General features: G+C 39.2%; 4 protein-coding genes across 8 annotated transcripts in view; 2 read left to right on the forward strand and 2 right to left on the reverse strand.

Annotated features, from left to right (window-relative positions):
• Positions 1-3,697, reverse strand: part of LOC105835168 (serine/threonine-protein kinase NLK) — an 83,280-nt gene extending 79,583 nt beyond the window's left edge. The window contains exons 1-2 of one of the 5 annotated variants that reach the window (XM_036294038.1): positions 2,097-3,693; positions 1,831-1,898 (exon numbers count right to left, since the gene is read on the reverse strand). In XM_036294038.1, coding sequence (XP_036149931.1) covers positions 1,831-1,898; positions 2,097-2,150 — 122 coding nt within the window. In that variant the 5' untranslated portion in view covers positions 2,151-3,693. Of the gene's footprint in view, positions 1-1,830 lie in introns of all 5 variants that reach the window. The other 4 variants (XM_036294037.1, XM_036294039.1, XR_004965091.1 and 1 more) reach the window with 4 other exon arrangements.
• A 667-nt stretch (positions 3,698-4,364) lies between these two features.
• Positions 4,365-14,433, reverse strand: LOC105828643 (ubiquitin-protein ligase E3B). Its single transcript, XM_012667101.3, has 17 exons — positions 14,350-14,433; positions 12,850-13,472; positions 12,207-12,359; positions 11,801-12,128; positions 11,537-11,725; positions 11,264-11,455; positions 11,011-11,200; positions 10,643-10,885; positions 10,395-10,566; positions 10,189-10,307; positions 9,961-10,076; positions 9,543-9,745; positions 9,034-9,334; positions 8,421-8,813; positions 7,946-8,110; positions 7,705-7,816; positions 4,365-7,578 (listed from the first exon to the last, which is right to left on the reverse strand). The coding sequence occupies exons 2-17, from the start codon at positions 13,011-13,013 to the stop codon at positions 7,406-7,408; spliced, it is 3,213 nt and encodes a 1,070-aa protein (XP_012522555.1). The 5' UTR covers positions 13,014-13,472; positions 14,350-14,433; the 3' UTR covers positions 4,365-7,405.
• A 253-nt stretch (positions 14,434-14,686) lies between these two features.
• Positions 14,687-18,178, forward strand: LOC105828644 (protein deltex). Its single transcript, XM_012667102.3, has 6 exons — positions 14,687-14,888; positions 15,414-15,606; positions 15,717-15,983; positions 16,062-16,356; positions 16,607-16,925; positions 17,283-18,178. The coding sequence occupies exons 1-6, from the start codon at positions 14,716-14,718 to the stop codon at positions 17,632-17,634; spliced, it is 1,599 nt and encodes a 532-aa protein (XP_012522556.2). The 5' UTR covers positions 14,687-14,715; the 3' UTR covers positions 17,635-18,178.
• A 301-nt stretch (positions 18,179-18,479) lies between these two features.
• On the forward strand, positions 18,480-23,023 carry LOC105828642 (PR domain zinc finger protein 5). The gene is made up of 6 exons (XM_012667100.3): positions 18,480-20,397; positions 20,864-21,056; positions 21,140-21,276; positions 21,354-21,516; positions 21,685-21,945; positions 22,140-23,023. Exons 1-6 carry the CDS (start codon positions 20,318-20,320, stop codon positions 22,278-22,280), a joined length of 975 nt encoding a protein of 324 aa, XP_012522554.2. The 5' UTR covers positions 18,480-20,317; the 3' UTR covers positions 22,281-23,023.
• Positions 23,024-23,101: the final 78 nt, after the last annotated feature.

Raw genomic sequence — 23,101 nt, forward strand, 5'->3', positions numbered from 1 at the left:
AGGGGTGAAGCGGAAAAACGTCGGCGTAAATATTGCCGACCGTACACGATAAATATAGACAGTGTCGTTATACAAATATTGTTATAGCGCGGGCTCCGTTTTTTTTTTTACCGCCTGATTTTCCGGTGAAAGAGAGAGCGGCGAATTTAATTCATTCGTTATAAAGTGCCAATATTGAAATAATCCAACGTTATCGACGTCGCCGTTACTTCCCGTGTTTCTCGAATGTACTTTACATTTTTAACACAAATTCAGCAGATAATCGGCGATGAAAAAAAAAGTAGGATAGGACATTTGACCCTATTTTTTTTTAAAGCGAGCTCCAAGTAGAAAGAAGCGGTAATATCATACGTCCTCGGCGTTGTTGAAAAGTTACGTTGAAAGACGATAATGGACCGCGACAGACTAGAATAGCAGAATAGTTTCGTATTATCTAAACGTGTGTGCGAATGTATGCAAGCGCGCGTAACGTATAAAAAATTTACATACAGTCGCATATTCAGTTCACACATAATTCATGCGTTATCTCCAAGATACGTTCTATAAAACCTGTGTATATTTTACAATTACGTTTATCTGTTTCGCGTAGCGTCGAGCTTTCGAGTGTGACGCCCCGCCGCCGTGTCGACTTTGAGTGTGATTTATTGCCATTTTCCGTGAAAAAAGAGGCGAGAGGAAGAGAGAGGGGGAGGGGGACAAAAATAAGCTTTCCAGACGACGAAGCGAGCTCACGTGCTCTCGAACCGCGACCGTGACTTTTTCACGTGTGAGTGTTTTCGTTCGTGAGAGATGCCGAGGAGGGAAAGGGAGGGAAAAGGAGGGGAGAGAAAAACGGAAGCCGGGAGTCTCGCAAAAGCGTGGAAAAGGGCAAACGAGTTTCCTCTACGACGGTGAAGAGGAGGTTCGCTCTCACCTAGCGGAATATATATACTATCTCGCGCGAGCGGCGCGGGTGATCGCGATTGCCGCAACTCGTCGCTCCACTTTCTACCAGGACGTCGCTCACGCGCGCGCACCACACCGGCGCTTCGTACACCGGAGCGATAACGCTATCTAAATCTACGTTCGTGGGGCGGCGAACTTTTCGGAAGCGGGGGGAGGGGCTACCCTGGACGGGACGCGGAATAACCGATTTTCCGGAACACTTGTCCGGAAGAGTCCGCGATATAATAACGATATATATTTTTTTTTTCGCAAGGATAGAATTTTTTTGCAAAACGCGCGATTACGACACGCATTTCGTGCGTGCCGATTTATACACATTGTTGCATCGATCAGCAAAAAAATCAGCGGCGTCGTAAATTAACGAAAAGCGGTTTCGTCACGCGGAAATATCACTTGCTCTCGCAAATTTAAAAAGCAAATTTTACTCGACTCTCGTCTCGTTTGCGGCGAGCAAACCGAGGGCTTACCGCAGAGTTTGAAAAACCGTTGATCAATTAACTTTTTCATAACCTTACGTCCAACGTCAGTTGCAGAGCCATATTTCTTTCTTCCCGGAGCATTCCCATTAAAAACTTGAAACGCGCCATTCATGCACGAATGACAGAGTGCAATTTTGCGAAAAGTCAAACACTTTTGTGCTTTCCCTCGCGATTCCTTTTCGTCGCTTCGACGTCTACACTCTTTCTTCAAAAGACGAGGGGGCTCGCGAAAATTTGGCGTCGTTCGGCATATGAATGACGCAGCACTCTAGCGGAGTACAACATGAGAAAAAAGAACTTGTTTACGTATAAATTACTGAGTCCAGTGACGTGGCATCAGTAAACATGTAAAAAGAAAATCAGCTGTTCGGCGCGGAAAAAGGAAAAAAAGTGTGACAAAACTCACCAGACGACGCCGAAGGCCCCGTAACCAATAGGTCGGTCCGGCTGGACGGGATCCTGGGCGGGCGGCGGGGGCGGGGGTGCAGGTGCCGCGGGGTGGTAGTAAGTGGGGGGCGCCGCCTGAGCCGCGGCCGCAGCGGCAGCGGCGGCGGCGAGGACCGCCTGGCCCGGATGGGCCCCGGCGGCTGCGGCGGCGGCGGCGGCTGCGGCGGCACCGGCGCCCCCGCCGCCGGCGCCGGTCGCCCCCGCCCCGCCGCCCTGCATCAGCGGTATGGACACGCTCATGGACACCCGCGAGTGCCGGCTGGGCCCAACCACTGCCATCAAAGCACTTGCTGGCCCCGTTCGCCCCCACTTCACGGGCCGCGCCTCCTCGTCCTCTGCACGACGGAGCGAGCCACCGTTATCGTCGTTGCGCCGTGGAGTTTGATGATCGCGGTCGATGAGCAGCCACACGTACGATCGGCGCTGCTGGTGGATCACTCACGCGGCGAGCGTCATTGTTCCTCTCCTCTTCTCTTCTCGAGCGTTGGTCAGCGCCAGGTGTCAGCGTCCAGACGACGACGACGCGCGTCGCCGTCGCTCCGTTGCTCTTCCTCGCACTATCGCACTCACAACCCGGAGGATACTACACGCGCGCGATACGCGACGACGCGCCGAGAGATAAGAGAGAGACGACGTGTCGTCCTCCACCTGTCCTGCTGCCGCTCCCCCTCCTCCGGCGCACCGCGCTTCCGTTATATTATCGCCGTGTCTGCAGATTCCGATCCCGAAGAGCAGCAGCCTGTCTCCGCAATCCCGATGGGAGTACACGCGCAGCACATCCGCATGTATATACACACACCCCCTTCCGTCGCGCGCGATATCGCGAGCGTGACAGGGAACGGCACTTGCAGCGCGCTACAGGCGACGGTAAGGTTAGGTTAGGTTACGTCGGGCGCACGCATCCATTCACGCGCGCACGCACGCACGCACGCACGTAGTACACACACATACACACACACGCGCACACACAACAAACGTACGCACTTCAATCGTATCGTTATTCCAATCACGGTCCGTTCCCGCACTCTCTCCGCCGCGCCGCGTCCGTCAGTCGCACTCGGCGACGGCGAGTCTCATAACCAACGTCGTCGTCGGGATTGCCTCCTGGATGTCGCGCGGAACATCCGAGACGCGAAGGAAACGTCGTGGCGTTGGAGGAGAGCGGAGGAGGAGACGACGCGACGACGATGGGAACGCGACGCGAGGTAGCCGTGGTCGCGGTCGCTCCGGAAAACGGTGGCCGGTTGTCGCCGTTGTCGGGACCCCGATGATATTCCCTCGATGCGTCCGCCCGTCCGCCCGCCCGCCCGCACGCACGTATGCACGCACGCCACGCACGGGCTCTCTCTCCCCCCGCGAGAGAGCCGCCACTGTCGTTTTGCCACTGCGTGGCTAATCGCCTTCTCGCGCAGCTAAAACCTCTCTCTCTCTCTCTCTCTCTCTCTTGCCCGGAGCACACGCGGGACGGGAAGCGCAGCACCAAGAACACCAAAGCTACCCGGGAGTCACACGCGACGGGGAGAACGTTTTCTCTCTCCGACCGATGGAGCCGACGACAACACACGCGCGACGACACACGCCGCGGAAACGAGGGGGAGGGAAGAGGTGACAGATAGCGACAGATGGACGAAAAAGAGAGAGGAGGAGGAGAAGGAGAGAGACACACACACTCGCGCCCAGCGGAGACAGAGGGAAAGGGAGGAAATAAAGGAGCGAGTCTTTCGCGTAGCCGCGACGGGAGATCGAGCCGCGCTCCGCCGACGATGCACACGTCTTCCCCCGATCGAAGCTTGCTGGCCACTGATCACTGATGTCGCCAGCCGCGCTGTACCCAGCGCCACCGTAACTGCACTACGCCGCTGGGCACAAAGGCGATCACGTGATCGGCTCGTTGTCCACCGCGCAGGCGCGTGTGTGCGCGGGACATTTCAACCTCCTTCCTTCGACTGTATCGTCCTCTCTCTTCTTCTTTCTCTTTCTGCGTACGTTCCTGCGTTTTAGATGAAACAAGTATCGGAAAGAGCAACAAAAAACCCTGTCATTTTAGCAATTTTTTTAAAGAAAATCAAACTTCTCTCCTTTTTCCTAAATTGAATTTTGTTATGTTAACAAAATTATACGTATGTATAAATTTTTCCCCCTTTCTTACAATGTATTCATCAAAACGGGACACTTTTGTACAGTATAGTATGTCAGCATTGAAACTGTATATCGCTAAAGTGTAACGTAAGTGTTTTTCCTTTTTTTTTTTTAATATATTTGTACGTGCGAATGTATAGTAATAAATTTCCAAATGATAATCCGTCGTTATAGAACGGCCGATACTGGCTATTTGCAAAATCAAAATTACTTCCGGGAATTATGAACTTTTATTCCTCTTTTTGGCAATGGAATTTCCGGTTCATCCTTTTTTATGTTTTTTTTCGTTTACAGGAAGGGATATGGTTATGTAATGAAGGAAAGCGAATGCACACGAGACATTAACGCAACACCTTTTGCGACGTGTGTATATATTTACACGATTGTTGCCAATCTTCATCGTATGAAATTAGCGGATCTCTCCCGTTCTTATACAGAATCTCTCCCCTCTTTATTACACAGAATCTTAATAATTTAAAACCATCGATTACAAACGAGCGAGCGTGGCGGCCGTTGCGTAACCGAAACGAGCGATTTGCACAATCCGTCGTCTTCGTCTGCTTTGCAATTGTAAGAGAAACTCGTTTCACGGCGCGTTGCTACATTTCCTGCTTTTCCGTAGCCATTTTTTTTCGCGATAAAGAGTATCTTGCGGTCTCGTTAATTATTAAATCTCGTAAATGCACAATTTGTTATCGCAGAGATCGTCTTACAATCGCAAAATTTCCCGCTGGATCACGCCAATCTTAAGCCTACACTTACACTGATAGCCGTCCTCTAAAGTTTATCGCTTTTCTTACGACGATATATACCCATGTATGGAAGTATTCGCTGCTCCATTTTAATAAACGTACACAATCCCACGCTCACGCAATGTCTTTAATAGAGCCAACACAACACCCACCGGTAACATTATACAAGTATAATGGCGTCGATGTAAATGTATTATGTAAATAAAATAACAGTCAATTAAATTGTATATTCCGTCGAGACCAATAGATATTGCACAAATTGAATTGTATTGCACATGATCGGTTTTAAAAAAGTCAATGATATTATTTTACACGGTTCGAAAGGAGAATCTTTGTGTTGTCCGTCGACCTAATCCTCGAAAAATAAAAATCATACAAAAAATAATCCAATGCCTCTCCTCTTTTGCACTTTAATTGCGTTTCGTCGATCTAAATCGATTGCGTGAACGCAGGTTTACAGCACATGAATGCTTAATCACGTAGGAAAATATGCAAAGATTACATCTCACGAATCGTTCGCCCTTATCTTTGGTCTGTCATCGAAATTCCCCACCGTCAATGCTACTTGCACTGTCCGCCAGAAGAACGCGTCCCGAAAGGAAAGAGCAATAATAATATTACATCATTACAGAGGCTTCGCTTCTCGCGCAGAATATCGCAGTTCTTTTTTATATTCTTTTCCTTTTCTGCTTTATTTATAAACACATATACGTGTTGTTCTGCACGTGTAGCGATCACGGCGAATTTCAATCAAAGGATGAAACCTTCGTCGACTTCATGTTGTAACGCCGATTGAAAAAAAATCTCGCACCACTCTATCAAACTTGAGTCAAACAAGATTAGATTGTTTAAGCAATTGGACTATTCGTTAAAAATCTCAACGGTTAACAATTGCGATAATAAATTGCAATGTAAAAGTATAAAAAGATAAAATTTAATCGTTAATGTATATTAATGTAAATTATCAGTACAATAAATTCCATTTGCCTACATGCACTTCAGTTTCTTTACCAAAGTATTTCTCGTTTACTTGTCACGACGGTTAAGTTTTACTAGAGATAAATATAAGAAAAATATGTATTATTCCAAAATTAAGAAAATACATTTCTTTTTGTTTTTCACCTTTCCCACTTTTCTCTAATCTCTTATTATTCAACCAGCTTTTTATTACGGATATTCAGAAAACTTTTCAATTGCGTGAAGTACGACGAGAATATTGAAATAATCTCCTTCAATCGGAACGAACCCCGGGGACTTCTCATCCGCGAGCGCCCGTGGGAATTGTACCTTTAGATCGTATTAAATCGATTAGACGGCACGTCGCGCCAATAGTCCGTACAAAAATCTTGAGAAAATAGCTTTTAAAATAGAATCACGATTCCTCCCCGGTTGATTTTTCTCTTCATGTCGGGGAAAACTTTTAGAAATTCGCAAGTCGTTTTTTGATTGCTCACAGAGATTTATTTTGCACGCGCGCTGGTTCGTCGACAAGACATCCCCAGCTCCAAGGATGTTCCTCTGCTTAATACGGCAGTGGCTAACCTCTTTCAAAGTGCAAATGCAAATTCAATCAAATCAATAAAACAGTATAAGATCACAACCTTTTGAAATTTTTATAAAAGATCATGTCCATGATGTTTGAAACATAGTAATTAAAAAATATGTTTATATTAATTTTCTTATTTTTATAACTTCTAGATTTAAAAAATTTAAATTATATGTAAAAAATTTTTTTGTAAAAGTATAAACTCATAAAAAAATACCTAAATTATTTAAATTAATTATTCTAAAAAACGGAATAATAATTCTAAAAATAATAAATAATAAATCATTTAATAACTTATAACTTTGTAAGATATTACAAACTTTCAGAAACGTGATTATGGATGTGATCTTTTCTCCTGCTTATTAATTTAATTTTCGAAAGTTGATCAATGAAATAACGAATGTTATTTATGAAAATAAATTTAAATGTTTGCCACTCCAATCTTAATGTAATGTTTGATCAACGATTCTATCCACTAACAAGCGCACAATTATCTCAGCGATATTAAGCTCATAAGTATGATGTACTTCAAATTGATAGTGTGTGCCTGTATGAATATATCGAACCGCAGAAACAAACGTCGTAAACAGGCTTCACTCTAAAATACTTAATTTTCGTTATACGATAAAATTTATTTAAATATATATATATACGTATATGTGTATCTAAGTTATTTATTCGCAAAACTCGTTATTGTGTACCTTTATGTTGTACGTTTTCATGTTGCTCACGATACCATTAATCCCCGCACAATACTGAGGTTACTGTGTTTTCCCAAAGAAACTTCCGACGAATCTGAAATGTTCGTGTAATTTAAAATTCAACAGGCGACATTTAATCAGGCTGTAGATTATGCAATATATCTGGATAGGGATAATGGCGGTTTAGGCATCACTTGACATCACTTTAGACTGCATCGAATCTGAGGTATCAATCGTGTCAGTCGATTTTTCATCCCTGCGAAATTTCACGGCGTAATCTGATCGAATTTCATTTTGTTCTAACTGTTGAAAACTCGCGCACAATGTTCCAACAAATTGCACAATCCTTCGCTATCGTTACTTTTCTCCTGGGGAAAAATGCGCGATCAATAACACTTAGGAGAGTTCAAAACCGGTATTGCTGGTGACGGCATAGCGCAACTTCTCTCGCAGCGTGCTTTTTTTCTGATAGTTCGGCAGTTTGAGCAGGTTGAAACACGTTGACGAAGTGGGCAGTCGATTCTGTGGGTCTTTCTTGCGAATCGTGAAGAAACCCCTGATCACACTGCCTGAATTGCAAAAAATTTTTAAACAAGTTAAATTTACAAAAAATTTTAGTTTTTCCAGTTTCTTGATTTTATTATTAATAATGAAAAGACTAGTCTTTTCTTATGGAATCTACTTCATAATTATACCAATAGTGTCGCCAGTGTCTTCATCGTCACACACTTCCACGCATCGTATGGAGAAAGGTGGCTCTAGGTGTGCGAAACCCAGTAAAGGTGACTTCGAGCAACTCGTCACAAACTGTCATAAACGTCATTATTATTATTAAGAAAATTATTAATATGGGATCAATATCAGAGATTCGCTATCTCAAAAAAATCATTACAGAATTGTTAATTAGGGAAAAACTATTAGTATATTAATATAAACCTTTAGGAACAAGCCTCTTTCTTCTTCCGTAAAATCCTTTTCAAGGATATCCCACAGCCAGCACACCACTCGATGACTGTCATGAAATCCACCGTAGTATTGCGTATGTCTTCGTAAATCTCGCAAGTCCAAAGGTACGTTATCGCCCGAGATCAATCTCTGTAACTGCGAAGTCATGTTCCATACTTATTTAATTGAATGTGTACAAGTGTATAAACAGTAATATATAATATATATAAAATTATGTTTTATTTAAGGTTTTTATTTCATCTTAAATTTTCTTCGAAATATAAAGCTTAGATTTCAACTCAGAAAGTCATTGAAATAATTTATTAATTTAATTATTAAATCACATTTAATTATATGATTTAATTATATGACTTATCATATTTCAATTAATAATTCTACGCTATTTAATTATGATATCTCAGCCATAAGTTGCACTACAAATAAATATAAGTACATGAAATCTTACTTCAGGTGTTGAAAATAACGATAGCCACTCGGGATTAATAATCGAGCGGAATCCTTTGATAAAGGCTGTTGTTTGCTCTTTGATCTGATGATACATTCTGTAGTGCGCCATATGGTGGATATACTGAATTTTGTTCTGATTGGTCACGGCAGTGGTGCGCCCGCCAGCTATCAGCTCGTGCGTGACTAGCTTGCCGAGCACGTCTTCGTCGAGGGAGAACGTCAACTCTAACTGACGAATATCACCCTTGTAATGTTTCACTAAAGTCAGGCTACGATAGAGATCGCGATCTAACGAGGCAAGTTCGTCCAGCCAGCTGTACAACGCGCCGCCTGTTTGCCCAGAAAATTGGGAGACAAAAAATGACGCGAAAGGCACGTCTACGACGATACCCTGGAAAGCGATAAGAGATCGATTGTTACGAGAAAATCTTGATTTAGAGACTGGAATTATATCTTATTTATTCCGTTATTTTAGAATTATTAAGACATTGTAAAATCACATAAACAATAAAAGATAATACAATATTATAAATAATTAAAATAACTATTTATTTATATTTCTTATGTCTACAATATTTAACTTCGCATTTATTCGGTATAGATAAGTTTACCTCGTAAACCGCTTTGCCGAGCATCCGTCCGACGAACTCAAACAGTTGTAAGTGATTGTCCTGCATGAAAGACGTGGGAGATGGGTAGAGTCGGTTTTCGCTGGTGGCTTTGAATAAATTCAAAGATGGGTCAAATACTCGCTTTATTGTCTCTTCTAAGAACTCCTTAAAAACTCCGTCCTGATCAATACCGGCCTCGGCTAGACCTTGCTCGTTCACGAAACGTACCCTGATTACACCTTTCAATGCCTGCGACGGTAACATGGCTAATTGTCTATATCCATCTTCAACTATTCGTGTTCTGCAAGATATAAAAGAATACCTTATATATAATAATTAAAAGAAATAGTAAACTATGAAGAACCGTGAAATAATATTAAATTATATCGTACTGAAAAAAAAAAATGTTTAAAGCAAGGAAAAATATCAAACTCTATCAAAGTAAAAAAAAATTGTAGAAATTTTATTTGAAAGAATGAACAAAAACATATAAGAACATATCAATAGACCTGTGTACGACGATGAGAGTGGTCGGTGGACTGTTACAAGCACTCTCGGTTAAACCCATCACTGCTTTCTCATCAGCTATATGCTTGCGAAATAATACGACTCGTTCGGAATGAGGGATAACATGAGGCATTTTTGAGAGTAAAAGCGCTGCGCCACGTCGTCCCTTTTCCAAATCGGCCAAAAAGCCAGATACACGTACTTCCTGTTTAGAAAAAAAACTGTGAATTATGATATCATATATTAAAATTAATGTAGTAAATGCAGATATTTTAATTATGTTAAAACTTTTTTAATAAGAGTTTGTTTAGTAATGTAATGAGAGGAAAATTTTTATAATAAGAATTATTCGTAAAATACTGAAACTAAATAATACGATTCGCTCATAATCAAATTGGAATAAATCCAAGATATACTTAACTTGGCTAACCAGTGACCTTCTGGACAGAATGTTCTGCGGCAATCACGTCGATAAATTGCCATTAGAAGTATGTAAAGTGAGATAAACAGAGGATTACTGGATACTGATTTCACATCTGTAAATTAAAAAATGCGCTTCTAAGGCATCTCTACATGTATATTAGAATTCTTTCAATGTCTTCTTTTGCATTTTCGATAAACGATTTAATAAGACAGAAACTGACTTACCGAATAAATTAGTGAGAACAGCTTTGTACAAGAATTGATTTAAAAAGTATGACATAGAGATGAAGTCCGTGAGCTTGAAAGGATCTTGCTGCTCATACATCTCCATGTCATCCAAGATACTGAAAATACGAGAAATCACAGGATCAGATTCTAAAATCAATTAAACTTAATTTAAACATTGTTTGAAAGAAAATTACATCACTTACGTAACATAGTGAGTCATACAATCGGCGAACAATATTAACATCTGGAACTCGGGTGCCGTGCATTTAGTGTTAGCCGCCAAGAGATCTAAAAACGCTTTCAGACCACAGTGCGGTCCCAGGGTAGTCAGAAACAGCCACATGTGATATAGAATTTTGCCTTGATAGCATAGTCCTGTTTTGATGCGTACATATCGTTAGTCGATATATAATTTGCACGTATCTTGCATGATTATGCGTTAATCTATTACCCGTCAATATTTCGATTTTCATCTGCGTGAGCGTATGCAACGCCGTTTGATATAGAGAACAGATCAGAGCTATCTTGGTAGCTTCTGGACTGCCAAGCTTCCTGTAATTCTTGGTGCTGTTGTTTCTATTAGTGCGAGCCTCGAGAAATGCTCGTCGGAAAATATTGGCGCCTATGGAAGAGGTACTTTGCTGCTCTACTGGAGAAGGTACCTCTTTCTCAACAAATTCAGTTAGTGGCTGCTCTATAGAGAAAATAGAAACAGAAAATGATAACTAGAGAAAGCAAACTAATTTTTACTGGATATCACATTTTTACTGGATATCACAGTAAACGAATTATAGTATCTAGGATAAATTGCTAACTCACCGATTAAATGCGTAACAATCCTGCCTGTCCAAAGACATGCAAGTTGCAACTTCACCGAAGGAGTCGCATCCTGCAATGAGGTATCAATCGTCTGTGCGAACCAGCCTAACACTGGATGCCAATGCGTCAAATTACTCCGTTTGGCGACTACGTATTGTTGACATGCTTCCAACATTCTCGTCACGACAAACTGTGAAGAATTATCGAGATATTATCGATAACGCGTAACAGAAAGATTTTCGTCACAACTTACCGTAAAAGAAGGAAAGCACAGCTCTTTTAGTACTTCTTCCCTTTCAATGTTCGCCAACTGTATCAAATTAGCGAGCAGACAAAGTGCGTAACTGCCCTCCAGAGCATTAAAGACAATCCTCAAATTCTGCTCGGAATTCAGCAACTCCAAACTTCTTGCAAAGAGATTATTCGTTATGAACGATGAAATGCACTGTAAATACACATTAGAAACTGTACATAGACTAAAGAAGAAATACTACAATATATAATCAAACCTGTAAATTTTTGTTACCTCTGGTGACAAGGTATTGAGGTGATAGACCAGAGCTGGCACGCTAAAGATGTTAATTAGGAACAAAGATACCAGCTTGTCAGACATTTGCGAAGAGATCAGTGGTCTCAATGTCAGAGTAACCGCTGCTGAGAGTGTAACTGGTTTCAGAGCGATTTTTGCTCTACCCAATCCCTTCATTAAGAGAGCCTAAAGTGGAGAATACGACTTAGAAATCAGACAAAGAATCAAAATTGTCAGGAAGTCTCTCGTTATTGTCATTACCTGCATGGTAGCATAGAATCCATTATTAACTAAATGACCCATTATGTTGGCGCACAGTTGACTCATACCGGTTTTTAGCTGGTCCATGCCCTTTACCTTCTGTATGGCCCATGTGTTCGGCGACGTGAAACTTACCAGCGTGTGCAGTCGCAAAAGTATGGATTTGTGATCTGATACCCTCTCCGGTTTCAGGCTGTCCAAGCCAGAAAGACAATGATACAAAACTACCTTCATTTGCGATATCCATGATATGTAGTGATCCTTATTCAGCGCCACGCCAACATAAGATATCTTTGGAGACTCGGAATCGAGAGTCAGTACAAGGTATCTGAAAAATTATAGATTGAACTATGTTCTAAATCTTTTTTGAGGAAAAATAAAAGTACTCGGAGCTTCATGTACTTACCTACACAATCTCTCTATTCTCTCTTGATCCCTTTCTTTCTTATAAATTATCAAAAATCTAGAAATTATTCTATACACCTCCAGAGCAGGTTTCAATTCCACCGTCGCATTCTCGACGCCGGCGTCATCAAGGAAATTGTTATCAAATTCCTCTCTAAAAATAAAAATAGTCTTGTCAGGTGGCTGGGATATTTGCACAAAAATATGCATTTAATATTGTATACTGATCTGTTTTTATGCTACCTGTGTAATTCAATTCAAATTTACTAGTTAAAATGGCATAACAAACTAAATAAAAATGCATCCTATACTGATTACCTTAAATAAAACAGAGAATATGAAACTAATATGTAAAATCTCTCTCCTAATGATTTGATTTATCTTCATGTTTGCCTAAAGTTCTTAACTCTAACCAATTATCAACAGTATTTATTTACATTGCGGAGATAACTGCATAATTTTTACAGTTATTCTGCAATATTGATTAAATTCAATATCAACAACGCAGCGACTGTTATTCACACAGTGACATACACATATTCTCACATAAATATACAGCTATATATATATATATATATACACGAGCGTGTTTACAGCTCCGTTTCACGTGAAAAAATTCTAGACTTTGTTTGTCTCGCACTTACAGTATCCGCTTGGTAAACCGGACACGGGTCAACCAGGCGCGGACATGGGCCTGGATCAGGGTAGCTGCAGCTTCCCGGCGCTTCTCGTGCGCCCGATCCTCACGCGCAGCCTTCTTCTGCTGCAGGAAGCTGCCCTTCGACGACGATCCCTCCGCGCAGAACATCCTCGAGTCCTCGATCACCGCTTACACCCCTCGCAGGGCTGCCCGAACACCAACCCTCGGACGTCTACGCTTCTCCAACGTTATCGCCTCGTCCTCCTCCCCCTCCTCGTCGTCGTCGTCGTCGTCGTTCGCTGCTAACCGCAAGACATCTCCGAGGCATCCTCATCAGCTGACGGGCATCTACAGGAATCTCCCCCACCACGTATTCGTTTCTCGTCCACGATGTATCGCTCGACGGCGTTGAGATGCGCGGAGTGCAGACGAAACCACGTCCTGACCGCCTCCTTCACGAGGGATTCACTGTCGTGGCTTCGGATGGAACGTCGTGCTCCGATGTCGTCTTTCTTGTTAGAGATACCCTGGTCAGCTGACGGGTATTTACAAATTCCTCCCCTCCCCTTCTGTATCCCCAGAAGCGAAAAATCGCTCGACAGTGACGGACTGGAGGCTTCGAAGTCCCTGAAGCATATCGGAGCATCATATATAATAGACGATGAAGAAGTAATTTTCGTTCAAATTTCGATGAAAATTTTCTCACTCCGTAATTAATTTACAATAATTGAAAGAAATTTTAGAATATACTCATATATATATGTTTGACTGATATGACTGAGATGTACTCATATATATGATTTTTTCAATGTAAAAATTTGTTTGATGAAACAATAATTTTTAAAAATATATAGCAGTTTTTCATAGACTTTAACATGAATGGAATTACACATTCTTTAATTGTTGCTTAATATATATGAAAAAAAGATATTAGATTATAAAATTAGAAACTTTGTTTTCTGTATTCTCGTTAAATGACGATTGAATCAATCTACTTAATTATTTCCCGTTAAAGTGGAGAATTATTCATTTTTTGTTGTCGTATAATATATAAACAAAAATGAAATTGGAAACAACAAATTGTGAGTTAAAAATTGTAAGCATTTCTAATTTAATTAATCGACAATTAAGTTCGAAATTTAGCCGAGGTTGGCCTGGAACCTGGAACCGTCGACGACGTCGGCCTTTCTTGGCAGAGCTCGAATCATATCAAAAATCATATCTATTGGCAGAGAGGAACCTAAGACCGGTCATTGCGTCGTTTTAAGGTGTTTTCATCCATCAGCGCCTCTATATGCACAAACTGTGCACATTGAACTATGTAATCAAATATCTATGAATCCCGTAGGTAATGTGCATGACTTTTTGGGTCTCTTCTATGCTAGGTCCACGCGGAGCAACGGAGCAACATGGCGGCAGTGTGCGCAGGCGCCGCTGCCACTGTTGCTCCGCGGCCCGTGTGGCCCGCGCTGTGTATTCTTCCACCATGGCCGACCCTCAGTACCAGAGTGCGCGTTGATCTGTGTATATTGTTTCTCCCTCTCTCTTCTCTTCCCGTAAGAGTGTAGGTAGTCCCGAATTTCCACAACGTCTGTTTTCGTCTCGCAATCGTGGGAGCGGGAAGGACACCGAGCGTTCGTGCAAGCGACGAGAAGGGAAGAAAAAGTAGATCAATTCGCCGTTCGTTCATTCGACTCGCGACGATCGCGAGTGACCGCAGTGGTGACCGTGGGAAAACTCGAAAATGTTCCCACGCTGCCGCTACGTTGCAAGTGTGTGTCGCGCGTGCGTGTGAAATTCCACAGGGAGAGAACGCGGTGGTGAGCGGTGAGTGCGGCGCGACGGAGGCACGACAGCTACGTGAGAGAGGATGAGCAGCGCCCAGGGGCAGGAGCATGGACATGCGGTGGTCGTGTGGGAGTGGGAGAATCATCACGGACGTTGGAGGCCCTACAGCCCGGCCGTGTCGCAGCATCTCGAACGGGCCCATTATAAGAAACTCACGCGGGTCTTCCTCAATGACGCGGATCCCACCCTCGACAGGTCCGAACGAAATACGACCGCCTGTAGACTAGTCTGTCCGCTCGCCTTAATTGCACTTGCCTCGCGATAAAAAATGTGGCAGGTGTATGTTTGGGTTTTGCAGAGAAAAAGAAAAAAAAAAGAAAGAGGAGAAAGAGAAAAGCTGAACAGATGTATATGGCAAACACTTGAAAATTTTATTTGTGAATTGTTTAACACTGATTATTTTTTAAATACTTATTATTTTTATATATGAAAAAAATAAAACCATGTACATTTTTATTTTATTTTGTATATTGTGTGCATTTTATATACACACACATACAATAAACATAATTACTTTTAGAAATATAGCAATACATATTTTTTGCTGTTATACCAAATAAAGATAAAATCATACGTATTAATACATTTTTATATTTTTTATCAACTCTTATCAATAATTTAAGTAAAAACTTTATATGAGCAAAAAATAAACATTAGATTTAATTACTCCAATCCTCCAATTTACAGATAATAATATATGTTGATTTGTTTGAAAATTAGGTATTACATCAACTTGAAGACAAAAACACAATGCAGCGACGATGGCGACGAGACGCACAATGTAAGGAGAAAGTTTTATCTACCAGGTTCACCAGCCGGCAAAGGTGCCAAGTGGGAATGGGCAGGTGATTCAGATGATTGGCACACTTATGATATGGAAGTGCAATGTCTCATAGAGGAAGCATGGGCGAGAGTAAGCAGATAAATATTGCATAATACAAAATAAAATATTTTTATGCTTGAGTTTAATAAAATAAAATTTAATAAATTTTGATAAAATTTTAATAAAATATTATTTTGCAGGGTGACAAAACTATCGACATTTCCAAGACCTACTTAGGATTCCCCTACATCATCAACTTCTGCAATCTGACACAAGTGAGATGTTGTACGGGCTATGTGAGGCCGATAAGACGCATACAACAGGCGCCTTATCCACTGGTCAAAGTCGCGCTGGAAGAGTTGCAAGTCACTTCTGGGAGAAGATCCGCATCAGTTATGGTCAAGAGTTCAACCGTCAAGGTTACGCATAAGAAATCGTCTAACGGAAGTACAAAGAAAAACAAGAAAGTGAGTTCCAACTTGTTTCGACACGATATTGTTTTTATGGAGATTAGAAATCTCTCACTCGTAAATTTTTCTTTTCAGGGTAAAAACGGGGAGACGAACGAACCGACGAATATCGCGCGCGTTATTCTTAGTAACTTCAATATATTCAGCAGCAAACATGGCATCGAGAACAATCCCACGGCAACGAATGTGGAATCTGGTCAAAAAAGAAAGACCTGGGATACGGTGCTCGACGTCGATTCCAGCAGTACTAAGAGTGGTCGCAGACCAAGCGTGGATACTGTGTCTACATACTTGAGTCACGAAAATCCAGTCGATTTGCTAGATAGCAGCATAGGAAGCGACGACGCGGGTTTCAAGGATTCCATTCTCGGTATGCGCTTACAAAAATATATTTAGGATTGCTGCATCAGTCAGTAAACTAATAAAAACAATATAAATACATTTTTAATATAATCACAGGAAAATTTTTTATGAAACCTATCTGAAAATTTGGTCTAAAAAATATCAATTAATTTCCAATTCATTATTTTGAAAGCTTATTTGCAAGTATTGATATATTTCAATTTTAGAGTGTTTTCAAACGTACGATATCAATACATCAACGTTAATTAATTTTGCAGGGATGGACGCCACGTCCGATGTGATATCCCAGTACGTGAAGGTGGTGGAGAGCGATGGTTCCGATTCGTGTCCCGTATGTCTGGGTGCTCCAGAGCCATTGACGGTCGAACTGACGCGTTGCAGGCACAGACTGCACTTGGCGTGCTTGAACGCGATGCTCAGCTGCCAGCAGCCGCCCATGTACATACAGTGTCCAGTTTGTCGTATGATCTACGGCGAAAAGAGGGGTAATCAGCCGCCAGGCATGATGAACTGGACACGAATACCGCGGGCATTACCGGGCTTCCCGAATACCAATACCATACAAATTACTTATGAGTGAGTATTGGAAAGAATAAGAATTTGTCTTCGGGAGAAATTTAAATAAACTAGAAATATTATAAAATTATAAAGTGCTTTCATACTTTTTAGTTTTAATTTCTATAAATCTTTCTATATAAATCTTATAATTATTTCTCTATTCTATATATATCAACAATTTTTTAAAAGAATTCTTATTTTAAAAGAATAGATTTTTTTATATTTTAAAAATAAAGTAATGTAATTTAATTTTAAATAAATTTAGAAATCAATTTAATAACAAATGGATTATATCTTTTTTAAAATAAATGTAAATATATATCTTTAAAAGAAACAATTGGAAACCGAAATCAATTTTAATTTTAATTCTTTCAGCATTCCATCCGGAATTCAGGGTAACGAACATCCGAATCCGGGCCAGGCGTATTACGCCGTGGGCTTCCCCCGGGTATGCTATCTGCCAGATAACACTCTTGGTCGTCGTGTACTGAGACTACTGCAGATCGCATTCGAGCGCAGACTAATTTTCACGATCGGCCGATCGGTCACCACTGGTCGCGAAGACGTCGTCACATGGAACGAGATTCATCACAAAACTGAGCTCGGACCTTCTACGTCTGGCCATGGTTACCCCGACTATAGTTACCTCGAACGAACGCTTGCGGAACTGGCGGCGCAAGGTGTGACAGATGGGCAATCGTCGCCAATATATCAACAACTGCATTAATTGCGATCATTAATATACAAATGAAGTGCTCATCTGCAAAAATGAGCTGATCCACTGTTATTTCAGGAAAAGAAAGAGACTCGACTAGTTGAAATATTCATAAAACTTCAGAGTCTTGTTATTAAGCGCAATAAATCTCTTAATTTTGTAGATTGACTCATTTTTGCATAGCGTATAAATATTCGCGATAAATTTAAGGTCTTCATTAACACTTTGTCAAATTTTTCAAATATATGTATACAAATTTTTTTCGAAAGTACATGAATGCGTATTACCAAAATATGAAAATTAGTTTTTAAAATTTTTCTCAGTTTCAGTTTAGTAAATCTTTCATTGGCAAAGTGTTAATATAAACTTACGACTTAGAGATAAAAACTAGCACGAAGCATTGGAAATGTATATTCTAAAACATTAATTTGATCTTTATTCCGTGCTAAGCAAGGAACTGATAGATATATTGACAATTATTGATAGATGTATCCTAGAAAGCTAAATCTTAGATTTTTATCCTCTACTTCCTCATGTAATGGGCTTAAGGGTGTATCGGACATATAATCTTAAACAAAAGTGCATGACATTTGAAATACTTAAATATCTATGCCTAACGCATAGTAAATCTAGATGTAAGAAACTTGAATGAAACGATAGTTGGAGTCTTATTTTTACTCTTATAAAGGTATTTTTTACATATTTGCGATTTTTTTCACTTATGAGTTTAAACTTTTGACAGTGAAAATGCACAATTATCTCAAGTTATATTTTATTTCTTTAAAACGGTGTAGTGAAGACAATTGGCAGATATTTTCATCTATTCATATACTAGATGTACAAAAAAATTCAAAACATTGGTACTATTTTTTCTATATTTTTTTAGCTGTTTCATCCGTCAAGATTGTCCTTTTCCATAAGATAGAAAAGGATACCATGTAAAACCAGTGAAAATTAAAATAGTTATAATTCAGCAACCATTTAGTGGATGCATTTTCAATTTTTTGCAGTGTATTAGGGAAACTAAAAGAACAATTTCACAAATTTTTAGCAACTTTGTACCATTTTGAACTTCAGTCCGATACATCCTTAAAAGCCTGTTTTCTCTTTTACATATCTATGATGCGCATATAGATAGACATACGTATGCGCATTGTACATAGACATACGGGACATAGACTTACAATTTAACGCCGGTTGCGAATGATTAAGGTAGAGAAATCTATGGGTATAGAATACTCTTTTGATGGTCTATCATGCCATTGAAGAAGAGAATGAGTGTATAACAACCATCAGCCTAAAGAATGGACTGGGCATTGCGATAAACAGACGAGCATTGCGATAAACAGACGGGCACTCGTTATAGAAAAAAATATATTATATATGAGGCCTATGTTTGACACTTTTCAATTTCATTCATCAAAATAATTAATGATGTGCTAGAAAAGAGACAAATATAAGCCTCATGTAATAGCTCTTTTTCTATGGTGAGCGTCTGTCTGTCTATTGCGATGTTCAGTTCATTCTTTATGTCGATGATAACAATACAAGTTTTAATATACGATTTTGGTTGGGCTCGAATCCGAGACCTTCGACATAACAGACCAAATGTGCTATCTATTAGTACACCACACTTGTCTCTTAGGCCAGTATTCATAGTCGAGTTTTATATTTAAGATCATCTTAAGTACTTTCTTAAGATGTCATGGCCTAATCACAGAGCCATATTAGCATCTTAAGATATTAAGATGGTCTTAAAATAAGAATTAACTACGAATACCAGTCTTAGTTTTATATATATATATATATATATATTCCATACTAAAGAGTATACTACTACTAAAAATAGGAGAATTTGTCAAACGACAGTATTAAATTTATTTTATAGATCTTAGTTGTATGTATATATATATATATATATATTTTATATAACATTTTATAGGAAAAAATGTCTTCCGTCAGAAACTTGTGAAGAAAGAAATATGAAAATTACATTTGCATAATAACCAGATAAATACAATTATATCATGGCAAATAATATTTTTATGGAATACTCTTACTTTTTACCTGAATTATATTAATTAGAAGTAAAACTTAATTTTGAATAAGATAAAGATTATTGTTATTATAATCCGAATTTTATTTTCAAAATTATCTGTATATTCTGAATTATAATTACAATTTCAAAGAAAAAAATCTTTTACATTAATTCCTAAAACCTCAATTACGCCACGTGACGATGATTAAATTCCTATACTTTTACAAATATATATTATTTGTGCGTCTCGGTCGCGTATCAGTCAGATGGCGCGTCCTTTCGACGCCGATTAAAATGGCTGAAAATTGATATTTGTCGTGTCTCCCAATCCACAATTCCCTTCTTTCTCTTGCTCGTAAGAACAGGTGTTTTACCGACGACGAGGTGGACGAGGCTGGACCTTGGGAGCACAATTTACTCCTACGATTGCTGCTCCAACATTCTGTGAAATCGTGGTACTGTGCCCCGAGAGGGACAGAAAACCATTGAGTTAAGAAGGCTGGACCTGGCAACGACGGATTGGATTTGACCGGCTGATCGCGCCGAACGTGACAATTTGCAGAGATCTCAGCGTTTCGCGCTCGAATCTCACGTTCAAATTGTTCAATACTCACTTTCGTTTTTACGTGTCACCTTCGAGTAACTCCGAGCGTCTAAATGAGTACCCGGGGCGAGTACAGTTGCGTTTTGTGCGAATTGAAGATGGATTCAAAAGAAGCGTTGAAAGAACATTTTAGGTACGCTCGTCGCCAAGTCATAATCAAGTCGCTATTCATGTGACTCACTTTTGAGTTGATTAATCGTGACTTCGCAATGTTATCATGAATGCGTCGTCGACGAGACTCTCATTCAAAACATGAACGCATTCATGAACTGACATAAACATTCACGCGCGCGTACAAGTAGTTGCATCGATATAGGCAAAAATGCTTATTTACAAAATATGAGGCAATAAAAATGATATTTGGAGATGGAAATTAATGATAGATAAAAATTAAGATGCACGGAAATTTGACTTGAATGAAACTGATTTGGAATTGATTTGTCATTTTTACTTTGTTCAATTTATTATAGAAACAAGTTTAAACTTTTTGCTATTATATATGTATATTAAATTATATATATATATATATATATATATATATATATATAAACTTTATTATTTATGATCTATATTTTAAATAAATTTTCTATCTGGCATAGAAATCATGCAAATAAGAAGATAGATATACGTGGACAACCAGTGAAACATATAAAAACTCCAAACACTCAGTGCGACATATGTACTCAGTCATTTGAGACAGTACGGCAGACAATAAGGCACAGATTTAGGATGCACTCCAATTCACTGATTAAATTCCATTGTGCCTATTGTGGAAAACAGTTTCCCTTAAAGGTAAGGTGCCCTGTAATACTCCATTTCTCTTGTTTTTTTCTTGTTTCTAAAATAATGTTACAAAAAGTAATGCATTTGTTCAGAATCACAGGGATAATCATGAACTCTCGCACGATCCAACTGAAAGCGAGAATAAGGATCAACATAGAAAATGTGAGGAGTGTAACTTGATATTTTACAGTGAAAAGGCACTGGATTATCATTGTTCCATTCATAGAAGGTAGCTGCTTATCAATCAATCCATCTTCTAAGAATGTATATTTAGAAAATTATCTGACTGCTTGAAATATTTTCCAGACATACATACATGTTTAAACCGATAGCCACTCCTCCACCTAGCAACAAGATCAAATTGAACTGTAGGAATGAAGCATTGAGCGTATATTACTGTCACTTGTGTGGCGTCGAATACGTTATAAAGTATAATTTACAACGGCACTTGGAGAAGAGGCATACACAAGTAAGGAATACATATATAGTGTTGTTGATAGTTATTTACTATTTTAAACATATGAAAAAGTATGAGTGATTAACGAGCGTAATCAATAATTTTTATATAATTTTGTTGAATGTTTGGAAATTTAATTATATTTCAACGATACTTGTGTGTGTGCGAACTGTTTTGCAGAAAGAGAGAGAGAATATGCCGGATGATTTTATCAAATGCACAGTATGCTCGGCGTTGTTTTGCAACAAGAAGGCCTATGACTGTCATAACGCTTACCATAATTCCGATGATTTGTATGTAACTTCCGAGCAACAAAGAATACAAACGGTTTCCAAGATCGATCAGGACTTCGACATTAGGAGAGTGGAGTGCACGGCCAATAGATATATATCGAGACATATATCTAATTTAGTTAAGAGAACAGTTAATCACAGAACACAGGTAAACTATAATTTTATATCCTTAGTTCTTTACTTACTATCTCAGCACAATTTGACACAATATAAATTTAATACGATATAAGTATGATTATGCAATAATACAAATATTTACATTAGTACGATAATAAATTTAAAATAATATAATTTAATATGTAAACTCAGTCAAAGATGTAATTTGACATAATGTAAATTTAGCCAAATAAAGTGCCGAAGACAGAAATTAAGATGGAAGTAAAGAGAGAGAGGTCCGTATCCTTGGACGATCCTGACAGTATCAGTGAGTCCAACGATTTCGAGAGTGACATTCCCTTGGAACCAAGAATTGGAGCCTGCTAACGGAAGTGTTCTTTCTGATCATGGAAAAATTATTAATTCCTATCCCTGTATTTTATTGTAACAGAGAGAGGGAGATTTATGAATTGCTGCTACAGTCATCATGATTACCAAACCTTAGCCAGGATTCTGTATACAGCTACCAATAGTTTTTGTTTTTATAAGTGTCATCGCGCACATATTTGGATATGTGAAATGTATGCATAACAACACTTATCGAATCGAGAACTATTGATAACCGTGTACAGAATCCCAGTCCTGATTTGGAGCTTTCTCTTTACAATGTAAGTTAGAAAAATGTAACATTTCAGAACGTCAATTCTATATTTATTTTTAATATTGAATCACGTTCAGAAAGTACATCAATAATTGTGGCGAATATTGAAGCACATAAGAAGTCCTATAATAAGAAAGAGTATAGTAATTTGATAGTTAATTCTTGAATATTTTTTATGGTGTGTTTCTACATATATATACACACACATGCATGCATATTTTATATATATATATATATATATATATAATATGTATATGTATAATATGCTATATACACATTATATAACATATATCTTCTGAGCATTATATTTTTTTATATTTTTATTATGTATACGTGTTTAATGCGCGCTACATACAAACAAATTTCAAATATAAATTAATAATTTGCAATTTTCTTTGCCCTCTTGATACGACTTGTCGAATACGATCTCACCAATTTTTATGTATAAAAAAATATACGTATATAGCCGTAAATTGAGTGAAGTTTACTCTCGATTTTCACGTATAGTTCAATTTGTAAAAATCCCGCCATCCCTAAGAAAACCTGT

This window comes from Monomorium pharaonis, chromosome 11, assembly GCF_013373865.1.
Source record: "Monomorium pharaonis isolate MP-MQ-018 chromosome 11, ASM1337386v2, whole genome shotgun sequence".
NCBI classification, from domain to species: domain Eukaryota; kingdom Metazoa; phylum Arthropoda; class Insecta; order Hymenoptera; family Formicidae; genus Monomorium; species Monomorium pharaonis.